Here is a 13,769-nt window from a genome sequence, read left to right on the forward strand (position 1 = left end):
CTTTCAAGCACTTAAGTACTAACGCACAGGGATGCAAAACTACACTATGATCAAAATATGGGTGCTAAAAATAAATGTAGAATTAAATATAAATATAATTATAGGTATTATAAATATGGGAACAAAAAATAATATTTTGTAACAAATAAATAAAGCACGCTTTATCTTCAATGCAAAGGCAAAAGCAATGGAATCGGCGACTGCTGGATTGCAAGAGCAGTGTGATGACCGTTATCACCACGGCAGCAGCATTAACCGTCTTGAAATAAAAAGATACAAATGACATTGTTGTTGTTTTTGCCAACAGTTACAGAGCATAGGAGCCTTGGAGAGCCTGGAGAAGCTCATAGAGCTGAACAACGGGAGCGGGCAGATTGTAGCGGTGGAGGGGCAGCTGCTGCTCAAGAACGTCCATAACATGATCAGGTATGTGGTGTGTGTGTGTGGTGTGTGTGTGTGGTGTGTGTGTGTAGGGTGTGTATGGTGTATGCGTGTGTGTGTGGTGTGTAGGGTGTGTATGGTGTGCATGGTGTCGGACGGGCAACTCTGTCGTGGACAGTGCTGTGGGGGGAGGTCCAATTCCGATTGGCTCCTCCCACATGGCGTCTGTGTCCACCACAGTGGCTAAACGGGGGCTCTGGACGGGTGCGAGGGGCTGGTAACCCCTCCATCTTCAATTAATTACCACTAAACTACGAATACAAAATGTAACTAATAAGCTTGTGCCGGAGGCCCCGGGGGGACAGGCGTCTATGACGTCTCCTGGCCAAACCCCAATTGGCGGAGCCAGGAGATTGAATCTCTACCCTCGGGGCTCCTCCAGAAACAACGAAAAGCCATTACGGATGGCCACGTGGAATGTTCAAACGCTCACTGCGGAGGAGAGGCTGCCACTCCTCTGTCGGGAGCTGGACCGGTACCGCCTGGATCTCTGTGGCATTCAGGAGGTCCGGTGGACCGGTTCTGGCTCCTGCCACCATGAGGGGTGGACAGTCCTCTACTCGGGGCAGCCCGACTGCCAAACAACAGGGTGTGGCTCTTCTTTTGAACAAAAGAATGAAGGGGGCATGGGAGCATGGCGGTGAGGTGTGGGAAGCTGTAAGCCCCAGGCTACTTTGGGCTCGCCTTCCAATCAACCGGAGGCGAGGAGTGGTGGTCGTGGTTACTTATGCCCCCACCGAAGACGAACATCCGTGGAGGGATGCAGGCAAAGCCGATGAGTCAGATGCCTTCTATGACCTCCTGTCACAGGTGCTGGCTAAAGTGGCCCCTCCGGATAGAGTCATCTTGTTGGGTGACTTCAATGCCCGAATTGGTCATGATGCTGGCACCTGGTCTGGAGTGATTGGAGGGCATGGGCCAGATCAGCTCAATAACAACGGTAGGAGGCTGCTAGATTTTTGTGCAGCTCATGGGCTTGTAATTACCAACACGCTGTTCCGGCATCAGCGCATCCACACAACATCATGGATGCATGCCGGGTCCAAGCAAGAACATCTGTTGGACTACATAGTGACGGACCAGCGGATGCAAGCCCATGTACTTGACACCAGGACCTACCGTAGAGCTGATCTGCCCTCTGACCATCGACTAGTCATCTGTAAGATGCGCCTTCCATTCTTCCACTCCGGCGGTGGGTGTACACCCAGGACCCCATTCCAACCTAAAGTGGCCTGGTCTCAGTTATCTGATGAAAGTTGCAAGCGAGAATTTCATCATCGCTTGCGGCTGGGGTTGGCATCATCCCCCACTCCTACTGATGTCGAGGGTAAATGGGCGAGGTTTAGGACTGTGACTCATGCAGCTGCAATGGCTGCTTTGGGTACGCGGTCCATACCTCCCCAGAGACCCTGGCTGACAGAGGAGGTGTTCAGGATGGTTGAGAAAAAGCGACAGGCCCACTGTCATCGGCTACAGAATCCCACGTCAGAGAATGAGGAGGCTTACCGCAGTTTTCGCTCGGAGGTTCGGAGAACCGTGAGGCGCTGCAAGGGTGGGTGGTGGTCGCGGGTAGCTGAGGAGATGGAGTCTGCCTCAGTGGCTCATGATCACAAATCTCTATTTAACTCCATCAAAGAAGTAACCTGCAGCGCCACATATTACCATCATTAGGGGAAAAAACGGTGAGCCAATCTCCGACCCCCAGGAACAGGTTTGCAGATTTGCTGAGCATTTCTGTGAGGTCCTGGGGGAGGGAAAATCCCTCAGCCAGGAAAACATCATGGCACAAAGTGAGGATGACCCTGCTGAGGCTGCGGTGCCTCAAATATTGGAAGAAGTCACCCCCTGTGAGTGGCTGGCTGAGGTGCCATCTGTTGAGGAAGTACTGAAGGCGATCCGGAGTCTGAGACCAGGAAAGGCAGCGGGCAGAGATGATCTCCCAAGCGAAATGCTGAGGGAGGGTGGCGTTTGTGCACAGACTGCCCTAAATTACATCATAACAGTCTGGACCACTGGACGGGTTCCGCTTGATTGGAAGGATGCCCTGGTCGTCCCCCTCTTTAAGAAGGGAGACCGCACAGACTGTAAAAACTACAGGGGCATCTCACTCCTCAGTGTGCCGGGAAAGGTCCTGGCAAGGATTATTCAACATCGCCTTGCCAGGCACGCTGAGGAGAGGCTTGCGGAGCCCCAATGCGGTTTCAGGAAAGGGCGGTCCTGCACAGATGCCATATTTTCTGTCCGTCTGCTACAGCAGAGGTGTAGGGAATTACAGCAAGACCTACATCTCTGCTTTATTGACCTGGTCAAGGCCTATGATACCATCAGTAGGCCTGGGCTCTGGGTTGTTCTTCGTGCTTTTGGAGTACCTGACCCTCTGCTCACAATCATTAAGGACCTTCATGATGGTGAGCGGGCCCGGGTAAAACTACGTGGCCGGGAGTCAGAGCCATTCCCTGTACACCTTGGGGTGCGACAGGGATGTCCTCTGGCTCCCACATTATTTAACATCTATTTTGACCACGTAGTTCGTGAAGCCTTCAATAGCTGTACCGGGGGAATCTCCATATGGTACAGATATAATGGGAGGCTGATCGATGCCTGGGTGCGTTCAAGGGATGGCTCCCTATTGGTCAACCACGTTATGTATGCCGATGATTTGGTAATAGCCGCTCATTCAGAGGAGGAGTTGGAGACGCTGCTGCTGAGACTGAAGCGTGCCACTAAGAGGTGGGGCCTTTCCATCAGCCCCCCCAAAACTAAGCACCTGCCTGGGTATTTTATACCATCGGACACGCCACCCCCACAACTCCCAATCAGTGATGGGGCAGTTGTGGAGAAAGTGGAGAGTTTCCCATACCTGGGCAGTGTGCTTATGACCGGCTCCAGTTTAACAGCAGAGGTCTCACTCCGAATCAGTCGAGCGGCAATATCTTTTCATCGGTTGCGTAACGCTGTGTGGAAGCTACCTGGTCTGTCGCTCCGCACTAAGCTTCAGGTCTTCTCGCCCACGGTCATTCTCTCCCTTCTCTACGCTTGCGAAACGTGGACCCCCCTAATGGAACATCTTCGCCAGTTAGAAACATTTCGGCTGGCCTGCCTAGGCTGGCCTGCCTACGATCCATCCTGGGTTTAACCAGGCTGGATTGTGTGAGGAGCTCACAAATCCTTGAAAGATCTGGGCACGGTCCCATCGGTGAGCTCCTCCGGCAGGCAAGGCTGCGTTGGCTGGGTCATGTAGCCCGCATGCCCAGCCACCGCATGCCGAAACAGCTTTTGTTCGGCCGGATCGAGGGGGCTAAACGGGCGCGGCACGGGCTAGAGAAGAGATGGAGTGATGTGGTATAGGAGGACGTAGAGCTGAGTGGACTTGCCGATGACTGGTACCAGCGGTGTCAAGATCGGCCTCTGTGGAGGAGGCTCGTGAAGGACGCTACTGGGCAGTTGGAGGCAGTCGCCCTCCAACAACAATGGAGGGCGGAGGAGCGACGCTCACAACAACGAGCGGAGCGCCAGGTGGCTAAAGCACAGCAGGTTGGCACAGTAGGGGGCACAGGTGGTGCATCAGCCAGTCATCTCAGTCAGTCGACCCGTGGCACCTGGGTCTGCCCCGTGACCTCCTGTCAGCGGGCGTTCGACACTTCACGTGGCCTCAAGGTGCACATGGCCTGGCACAAGCGTCGTGGTGACGTCACCGCCATTTAGTGGCGAATGGCGGTTGTTGTTGGTGTGTAGGGTGTGTGTGGTGCGTATGGTGTATGTGTGTGTGTGTGTATGGTGTGTAGGGTGTGTAGGGTGTGTATGGTGTCTATGTTGTATGTGTGTGTGTGTATGGTGTGTATGTGCGTGTGTGTATGGTGTGTAGGGTGTGTATGGTGTGCATGGTATGTATGGTGTATGTGTGTGTATGGTGTGTATGGTGTGTATGGTGTATGTGTGTATGGTGTGTATGGTGTGCATGGTGTGTATGGTGTAAGTGTGTATGGTGTATGTGTGTGTGTGTGTATGATGTGTAGGGAGTGTATGGTGTATGTGTGTGTGTATGGTGTGTAGGGTGTGTAGGGTGTGTATGGTGTATGTGTGTGTATGGTGTATGTGTGTGTGTATGATGTGTAGGGTGCGTATGGTGTATGTGTTTGTGTGTGTATGGTGTGCATGGTGTGTGTGGTGTATGTGTGTGTATGGTGTGTAGGGTGTGTATGGTGTGTAGGGTGTGTACGGTGTATGTGTGTGTGTATGGTGTGTATGGTGTGTAGGGTGTGTATGGTGTGTAGGGTGTGTACGGTGTATGTGTGTGTGTGGTGTGTATGGTGTATGTGTGTGTATGGTGTGTAGGGTGTGTATGGTGTGTAGGGTGTGTACGGTGTATGTGTGTGTGTGTATGTGTATGATGTGTATGGTGTATGTGTGTGTATGGTGTGTAGGGTGTGTATGGTGTGTATGGTGTGTATGGTGTATGTGCGTGTGCGTACTCTCCCTCGTGGGCAGCGGTAGTGTAACGACTCGCGCACTGCACTACGTACGCAACGACCCAGGTTTAATTCCCACTCACAACCAGCACCAGTGAGGGTGATCTGAACTAGTCCTGCACCTCCCCTAGGTCGATTCAGTCTCCAATCAGTACTTGATGCGGTGTGTAAACATCGCCATGAGGGAGACAAAGGCGGACGGGTGTGGTGCTGGGCCACCCACCCCCTCGTGTGCCGAGCTGGCCTTTACAGGTGCTCGCTAACAGCGCTTGCCCCAACAGTCTGTTAAAGGCTATAAGGGGGACCTTTATCTTTGTAATCTCCTTCACTGGCAAACAGTAAATGATATCAGTATACATTAGACCTTTTCCGCGAACTACACTCACTGATTCCTCCACCAATGTTCATGGCTAGGTCTGCCAGACTCACTGTTTTGGCTTATTCACTCTGTGTTCAGCCACCGCGCTGCAGGTTTAATCACTGCTTTCTGATTCTTCCCTTGCTCTGCTCAACTTTGCAATTCCCTCCCCATCGTCTCGTTTTCATGAGAACCTTGCTGAATTTAAGAAACGTGTCACCCCTTATCTCGTACCACTTTGATCGTGCTGGTTATTGCCGAGCCACTTCAAACACATTGGGCCTTTGGGCAAGTGTGCTCGGTCACTGGCGTTTTTGTGACACAACCAACCGCCTCTTCAACTAAGATCAGATACACTTTCTGGAGCACTTTGAAAGGAAGATTACGCAGTTTCCAATAAAATAAAATCTAGAAAAGTACACCATCACACAGCAGTATCACCATATCCTGATGTATGTATGTATGCATGTTGAACTTCTGTCACACCGTGCATAACCAGACGTGCCCATCGGAGGTGCGTGGGGAGGACAACAAACTAAAGACAAAAAGCAGTGAGAAAAAAAAAATGAGTTTTCAATCTAGATTTTAAAGTGCATAGCTCCAGTGGCCTCCTAATATCGGAAGGAAGAGGGCTCCAGAGGGCCGCAGTAGCGCACCTGAGAGCGCACGATGCAGTGGCCGTCCGTGTTCGATGGCTCGCAGCCACAAGCCGCCGCTGCGAGGATGGCCGGAGTGTGCGTGACGGCTTCTTGCTCCTTGACGAGATCAGCAGGGTATTGCTGTTCAGGCACTTTGCGCGCGATGCGGCTCAGCGAACACCGGACAGACATGGTGAGATCTGCTCGACAGAGATGTTGCCTCTGCCCCACGTGGGGGTGTAACCCAGCGGCGCGTCGTGTGCGCTTCCGCTCGTTGCAGCAAGTTCACGCAGCAGGTGTACACACCTTTCCCGGCCACGCTGCGCTGCGGGCACCTGGCGTCCGACGTGACCCTCTTCCCGCGGCCTGAGCCCGTCACCCCAGAGCACGAGTTCGATCCTCGCCCCAAGTGCATCTCCTCTGGTACGGTGCAATAGGCATAGACAACGACAAAGACCACCACCCCCCCCCCCCCCCCCGTTATAGCCCCAACAGACTGCTGGGGGCAAGTGCTCTTAGCGAGCACCTACGAAGGCCGGAAATGCACATGAGGGGGTGGGTGGACAGCACCAGGCACGGCTGCCTACGTCTCACCTGGTGGCGATGTTTGTACATCGCACCAGATACTCATTTGAGGCTGAGTGGACCTAGGGGAGGCTCAGGATTGGTTCAGTTAATCATCACCCGTGTCGCCCATGAGCGGGAACGGAACTCTGGTTGCGGGGTTCGTCACGCAGTGCGCTAATTAAACCGGGCTTGTGAATTAACTCCCACTTCACGGTATGTAACCCCATTTCTTTTAAAGTCAGATGCAATCCCTCCCCACCCCCCAAAATAGGAGTTATCTTTATTCCTTTATTTTCTTTACAAATTGTATCCATATTATGCTATTAGCATCATCCAATGGGATGTTTCACTTGAGCAGTGCAACCCGTTGTGTTAGGGAGCGGCCGACGAAAGTAGATGTTTGAGAGAAATACTCTCTCGCTAATGTGTGTCGCATGATAGTCAAACCAATACGCTTAATTTTTGGAACAAGACTTTTGCTATATTTGGTGCACAACTAAATTTAACGCGATTGTTATTTGTGCACTTATTGTTGACTGTGCCGAGACCATCGACTTGAGTACACTTTAGATCTCAGTTTAAAGATGGGCAGCTGCCTAGAATGAAACCTCGGGACTGTGACCTCTGAGCTCTGAGTCACTCATCCACCTCCACTCATTCATTATCAGTTGTTTTGTAGATGCACACCTAGACTGACACGTGCTTGAAGCTTTCCCGCACCTCTGATTAGCACGGTTGGTCATACGTATGGTGCGAAAGAAGTTCAACATATTCTTGGGTCTCTCGGCAAAGTGACGTAGATCGCGTTTTCCTGAAGACGACCGCCTGTGTTGTGATCGAATCGTCGTAGTTTTTTTGTTATTTTTTGTTATTTTCTTTGAACCTATCTACGTCACTTTACCGAAAGACCCAAGAATATGAATTTCAACATACATACACATGCAAGCTCTGTAAAAAAGAAGAATCTTGCATGAGAATGCTATTTCTGTCACAAGCTAATCCCTCAGCTGTTTCAATGCTAAATTCTCCTGCGTTGATATGTAAACTCCTTTGTCGAGGCGCTTCACGCCTCTCACCGAGCTTAAAAGACGCTGCGAATCTTAGCAGCGCTCATTGAAGCTCTGTCGTCCCGACAGTTCTGTTCTTTCACCTGAAGAAGGCTACTTGTGTTGTGGCCGAAACGTCGTGAGAATTTTATCGTCTTATTTTATTCTCATTCTACGTGACTTTACCAAAAAGAGTTAAAGGATACATCTTGATTTCAAGCTTCCATGACTGTAGGAATTATTTGGGTCTTTCAGTAAAGTCACGTGGATAGGTTCAAAGGAAATGTATTTTTGTTATTTTCTTTGAACCTATCTACGTCACTTTACCGAAAGACCCAATAATATTAATTTCAACATACATACACATGCAAGCTCTGTAACAAAAACAGAATCTTGCATGGTAATGTTTTTTTCAGGCGCATTGCCATAGCGGCCTCTAGTGACGTCGCTGGGTTATTATGACTGCCTCTCTTGCGCTGTGCGCCGTGTCCATGCAGATATCATCCCTCCATAAGGAATTATAACTAAGGCGGCGTTGTTTTGCGATAGCGTTGAAATGTTGGCAACCTGATGCTTTTTTAACATTTCTAAGCTTTGAAAATTTTTTAAAACCTGAGTTGTATTCCAAAGAACATAACAGACGGACTGAAAACAATTACAGCTGAGACGCTGACAAGGGGCCGTCCATAAATGACGTCACGCACCTGGGGGGGGGGGGGTCAGACATTTGTGACGATGTATGACGAGGGGGGGGGGTTTGAGAAATATGACGTCACATCAAAATGCGCAACTTTAAATAAATACAGACAACACGTTCTACTTAATTAAATAGACTCCTACAACATCAGAGTGCAGCGCCACATTAAATACGCACTACAATGACAATAGTTTAAAGCGATTTGAAGCATGTTTTATTTTTTGGGGGGGGGGGCAGAGCTTTGTGACGTCATATTTGAGGCGGGGGGGTCTGACTTTTTGTGACGCCGTGTGACGACGGGGGGGGGGGGGGTCAAAACTCGTCCAAAATCGCGTGACGTCATTTATGGACGGCCCCCAAGCAGTCGGGACTCTAGAATCTCGATGTGATGTGTGTCTCCCACACCAAGGCAGCTGGTACAGTCTTCATACTACAGCGTGTGTTTGTGGAGCTGTAGTGTAGCGGGCAGCGCGCTGCGCTACGAACCCGGCTATCCAGTTCGATTCCGAATCACGGCCACCAACATAAAGTGACAATTATTTGAACCGGTCCTGGGCCTCCCCTAGGCCGACTCGGCCTCAAATGAGAACCTAGTGCGGTGTGTAAACATCGCCACGAGGGAGACAAAGGCGGCCGGGCGTGGTGCTGGCCACCCACCCCCTCGTGTGCCCTGCCAGATTTTATAGATGCTCGCTAACAGCACTTGCCCCAACAGTCAGTTATCTTATTAAACTACCTCAGCCTTCTGTCTCATTATACATATTTAGTAATGGACAACACCTTCATGGGCACATTGTATTGCTATGGTGAACTATTACGAATGAGGCGTGTGTGGTTGGGGAATAACTGGTAGAACAGCACGCTGTTCCCCCTGCCTCATATACATCATCATCGTCATCAATGCCTCATGTACAGGGTGGCCACAAAGTCCCTTTGCCTGATACAACATCATGTAACCTGTATTCGAACAGTTCCGTGTGCTGTCCATGCCCATCACGTAGCTGGAGTCGTGCTCCAGTTCTCCTTGACAGATTCTTCCAAGTGGGTGGCTGCGTCACAGTACAGGCAGTTCTGCACAGCCTTTTTATAGAGTTCCTCAATTTTTGTCAACATTTAAGTGCGAAGCATTCTCCTCGATGATTCAGCCACATCACATCAGAACCGCTCCACATCTGCCCGTCCACTGAATTCCTGGTCCAAATATTCTCTCGAATTGCGTCGCACGTAGCCAACCGTGGCCACCCTGCACACACCGTCACTGCGACGCACGGTCGCACAGCGAGGGATCCACGCAGGCTCAACGCTGATCCACGGCCACGCTGGCGGATTCTCATTCACCTTCATTCGCACGGTGGGCAGCTCCGCCTTCCCCGATGATGCCACAGCGTGGGGTGCATGTCGAGGGCCTCTCCGTGATTTTGGATGCCATTTCGTACGTATGTGTGCACGTTGAACTTCTTTCGCACCGTACGCAGCCAACCGTGCTAATCGGAGGTGCGGGGGAAGGACAACCAACTAAACACAAAAAGCGGTACTAAAGAAGTTAGTTTTCAATCTAAATTTAAAAGTGCATGGCTCCAGTGGCTTCCTAATATCGTAAGGAAGAGCGTTCCAGACAGCCTTCAGAAGCCCTCCTGACAGCGCGTGATGCAGTGACCCGTCTTTGTTCGATGGTTAGCCATAAACCTGTACGAGGTTAACCGGTGTTTGCGTGATGGTTTATGCTCCTTGACGAGATCCGCAAGGAATTTTTGTTTCATGTGCGGCAAGCACTTTGTGTGTCACCTCGGTACTCTGACCTAGAGCCAGGGGCCAGAATTTGAGAAGTCACATCAACTGCTCCAATTGTCGTAGATTGGTTTTGGTTTGACATGAAGGTAAATAGCCCAAAATTAACTCCATATGCGGCTATGAGGTCGGACTTGGGACAACATTGTGTGTACTGTACGCTCTACTCAGCAGGCAGCTGTCTCGTGTAGTTTCACAAAGTTAAACTACACGAGACAGCTGCATAAAGCGAGGGAAACTCGTACAGATCTTCTTATGGGTAACCACGGTAATCTTTCCCCCGATGGATTTGCAGATCTGCTTTGTCTAGATGTGCGTGACGTGCTTGTGACATCATCATTGAATGGCTGAAGACAACAACCTACCATCCGCCCGCTTTTTATTTACAACCTTTAGTTCATATAACTAAACGCTGACGGAGTTCCTTCGTCATTGTTAAGCGGAGTCTAATTGTAGAAGGCAAGATTGCCTACTTGGAGTTTGTTGCCCATGCTGTACATGCTAATTGGTGTGACTGAAGCATCTGTCTTCATTGAACTAATGTATCCCTGCTTGCGCAGGTCACGGCACGCATAAACCGGCTGACGCTCGGTCTCAACGTAGCCGTTTGCTGCTCGGCACAATATCTTGGCGCGCGCGCGAGACATTCTTCACAGGAACCGTGCCCGCTCGCCACGCACGGGCTCTCTCTCGGCGCTGGTCGGCCAGCCGGGTGCAAGTAGTTGCGCGTGGAGTTGCAGTCTCGCGACGACGTTCTAACGCTCCCGCCATCCCGCACCCTCCCCGCACGCCGTCTCTCCCGCACTCGGCTTCGTCTCGATCGTGCGGGAAGCCTTGGAGATTGTGGGGTTCCTGGAGCTGGCCGACGTGTCCAGTCCCCCCGTGCTCTCCCGTCACCTCGTGCTGCCCATCGCTCCGGCCAGAGGTGAGGGATGGCTCTGTTGATGCCTCTTGTTAACTGCCTCGCCTGGTAAGAAGGAGGTGGTGGGTTCGATCCTGACCTTGACGCCTGCTGTATATTTGGACTCTGCGGTGTCTCTCTCCCCGTTGTCGCGTGGATTTTTTTCCGGGTCCTCCGGTTTTTCCCTCCACATTTAGATTCAACGTCACGCGTTTAGAGTATTTGGTTGCAATGCATTTCCACGTGATAAGCCACTTTGATTGAGCTATCATTTGTGGCCAGGTCGCTTCTGAAAAAGAGCTTTACAGCTCAGTGGATCTTACCTGGTTAAATATTTTTTGTAATTTTAGTCTGGCATGATTTCGCAACATTTCACTCCATGGGTTGGGAACTTCTTGAGGAACTGAAGTCAGGTCCTGAAGAAGCTCAGAGCACCATACAGCACACCGGGTGAAAAACCTATACAGTCGAGGTAAAGAATTCCATTATGAGACCTCCTGTACAACTGTACGCCTTTTGGCATCTTCTGGTGCAACACCAGTGGAGACTAGGCTCTAAGAAAAGCCGTCTCAGGTGTGGACCAATCAAATTCAAGGACAGTGCATATTATTATCAGAGTTGTCTCTTTTGTTTGCATTTTGACTGCTTGTGTTGTGGTTATTGCAAACACGATGCCTTGAATAAAGGTGTCAGTTTTTGTGCCAGTTAAAAGGGGAAAACCTATTTCTATAAAGAATTCCATTGTTGAAGAATGTATATGCTTTTGCGTGTAAGTGTACATGCATTAGATGACAAGAATATATGTTTATGTAATATAGGGGTGTGATTATTGAGCTGCGAAAATTGATACATATGCTTGTGTGTGTCGAATATAATATACACCTCCTTAGTAAATTCACTTCTGGTTCAAGGCCTCCCCAAACCGTGCCAATCATGGAGGTTGTTTGAGCATATTGCATCATTCTGGTGAGGGCTGGTTCAGGTATCATTCGCCATCGATGTTAACCATGACCAGGAATACAATTCCGTTGCCCTAACCACTTGGAACACCGCTCCCAATGTATGATAAGTAATTTATGTAAAAAGAGCCATGAGTGTGTACACACATTTATGAGCCGCAGCAGTTATCCGCTTATGAAAATGCACAAATGTATGCAGGGTTGTGTCTTTGTGTCACATATCGGAGGTCTGGTCTGGCAAAAAATGCTCGGATCAGGAGTTGGACATATTCCGCAGTGGAAAATGTTTTGTGCCTATTTCACCTGCCTGCATAAGGATGAAGAATCTGCGAGATTAATCTAGCGATATCCACGTGCCAGAATTTGTCAGTGGAAATTTAACTTTCTGGCAAAGACACCTGGTAATTCATGAATCATCGCTTTCGCCTGTAAATCTTCCAGCACCTTAAAAGTCAGTGGATTACATGGCATGGGGTCTTAGGAATGCTAAACCGGAATGTAATTCTTGAGTTGTTTCTTTTCTTAACACTGTTAATCCACAGTGTGTGCTGCTCCATTGTTACTGAGCTTGTAAAAGTTCGACAGCAAAATGAAACGCAATAATGCCAATCCGTTTTGCCCATTGTGTGCTCGTGTGGTGTCCTAGTTCACAGTGACCACAATAAGCCACAAGCGGTCCCATACTCAATACATTCCACGTGTAGATGTTGCTCACTCCAAATGTTGCTGGTTCACACATTGCTTCCGACTTCATTCTACGAAGCAACTGCACCAGTCACAGGTTCCCCATAACCCAAACTAAACTTCCTTCTGTTTAACACGTGGTAGGCTTTCGCGACCAATATCATCCATAATAGAGGTTTTTTTGGGGGGTTAGATAGCGTAAATATATAAATGTGTCGTTAAACCCACCACCACCCGACACAGCCAACTAGTAAGGGTACGCACCCAGTTGGCTGTGTCGGGTGGTGGCGGGTTTAACGACACATTTATATATTTACACGATTTAACACAAAAAAACCCTCCATTATGGATAAACTTCCTTCTGTTGGTGAGAAAAAAAAACTGACGACGGGAGTGTAATGATTCATGAATAATTCAAATTGATTCTTGTGATGCACCACCGTCGTGCAATGCGTGCGTCAATCAATTATTTTCGATTCCAACAAATGTCCCGCACGTGTTTTCTTCGGGCCAGTGGTCAGAATGAATGAGGCGAACATGACGAGAAGGTGACACATATGGGAGAGAACAAACAAGGCCATCGAAACAGAACAGTCGGGATGGGCCGAGTACTAATGGGACGATACAAACAAAAAGCATTCATCAAAATCCATCAACAGTTCCTGTACTGCTGATGGCCGTTGCATAATGCACGAGGCTGATTGCACGTTGTACGCGTTTCTGTGCTTGTCACGTGGCTCGAAAACCACGTGACGGTCCGGCCCTGCGCTGATTTTCTGCCACGATGATGGATTTTAACCCGTCACGTGTGGGCTTGCTAAAAACAAGCTCGGAAATAACTGATTCTTCAATGAAATCGTGACCAATTCATCAACTCGTGGGAAATGGGGTTGCGTTGGGCGAGGGGTTGTGTGGTTTTGGCGAATTGTTACGAAACGTCTCCGCCGATGTCTGCCAGTGGGTGTCGCACAGCCACCAGTAAAAGCGCGACGAACGAGGCCCCCCCCCCAAGTGTTTTCCCACCGTCACGAGTGCCCGCATCGCCCCCTAGTGGAGTGCTTGTGCCTCTAATTATTTACCACTGACACGACAAGCAAGGTGATTCGGTGTCTCGGGGATTAACACGGCTTATTTGTACGGTGTTATGTTTTCATTTTATTTTTTGGCAGGTAAAGCCCACTGAGCTACATAGCTCTTTTGCAGAGGCGACTTGGCCACGCA

The 13,769-nt window shown here is 49.8% G+C and overlaps 1 protein-coding gene across 7 annotated transcripts in view; it reads left to right on the forward strand.

The window, feature by feature from the left end:
* LOC116957147 (integrator complex subunit 14-like) overlaps positions 1–13,769 on the forward strand; it is a 98,624-nt gene that overhangs the window by 18,288 nt on the left and 66,567 nt on the right. For all 7 annotated transcript variants that reach the window (XM_032979455.2, XM_076065725.1, XM_076065721.1 and 4 more), the window contains 3 exons: positions 308–426; positions 6,187–6,329; positions 10,837–10,929. In XM_032979455.2, coding sequence (XP_032835346.2) covers positions 308–426; positions 6,187–6,329; positions 10,837–10,929 — 355 coding nt within the window. The remainder of the gene's footprint in view (positions 1–307; positions 427–6,186; positions 6,330–10,836; positions 10,930–13,769) is intronic.

The sequence above is a fragment of the Petromyzon marinus genome, chromosome 1, assembly GCF_048934315.1.
Source record: "Petromyzon marinus isolate PM22_M1 ecotype Great Lakes invasive population chromosome 1, UKy_Petmar_22M1.pri1.0, whole genome shotgun sequence".
NCBI lineage: Eukaryota > Metazoa > Chordata > Hyperoartia > Petromyzontiformes > Petromyzontidae > Petromyzon > Petromyzon marinus.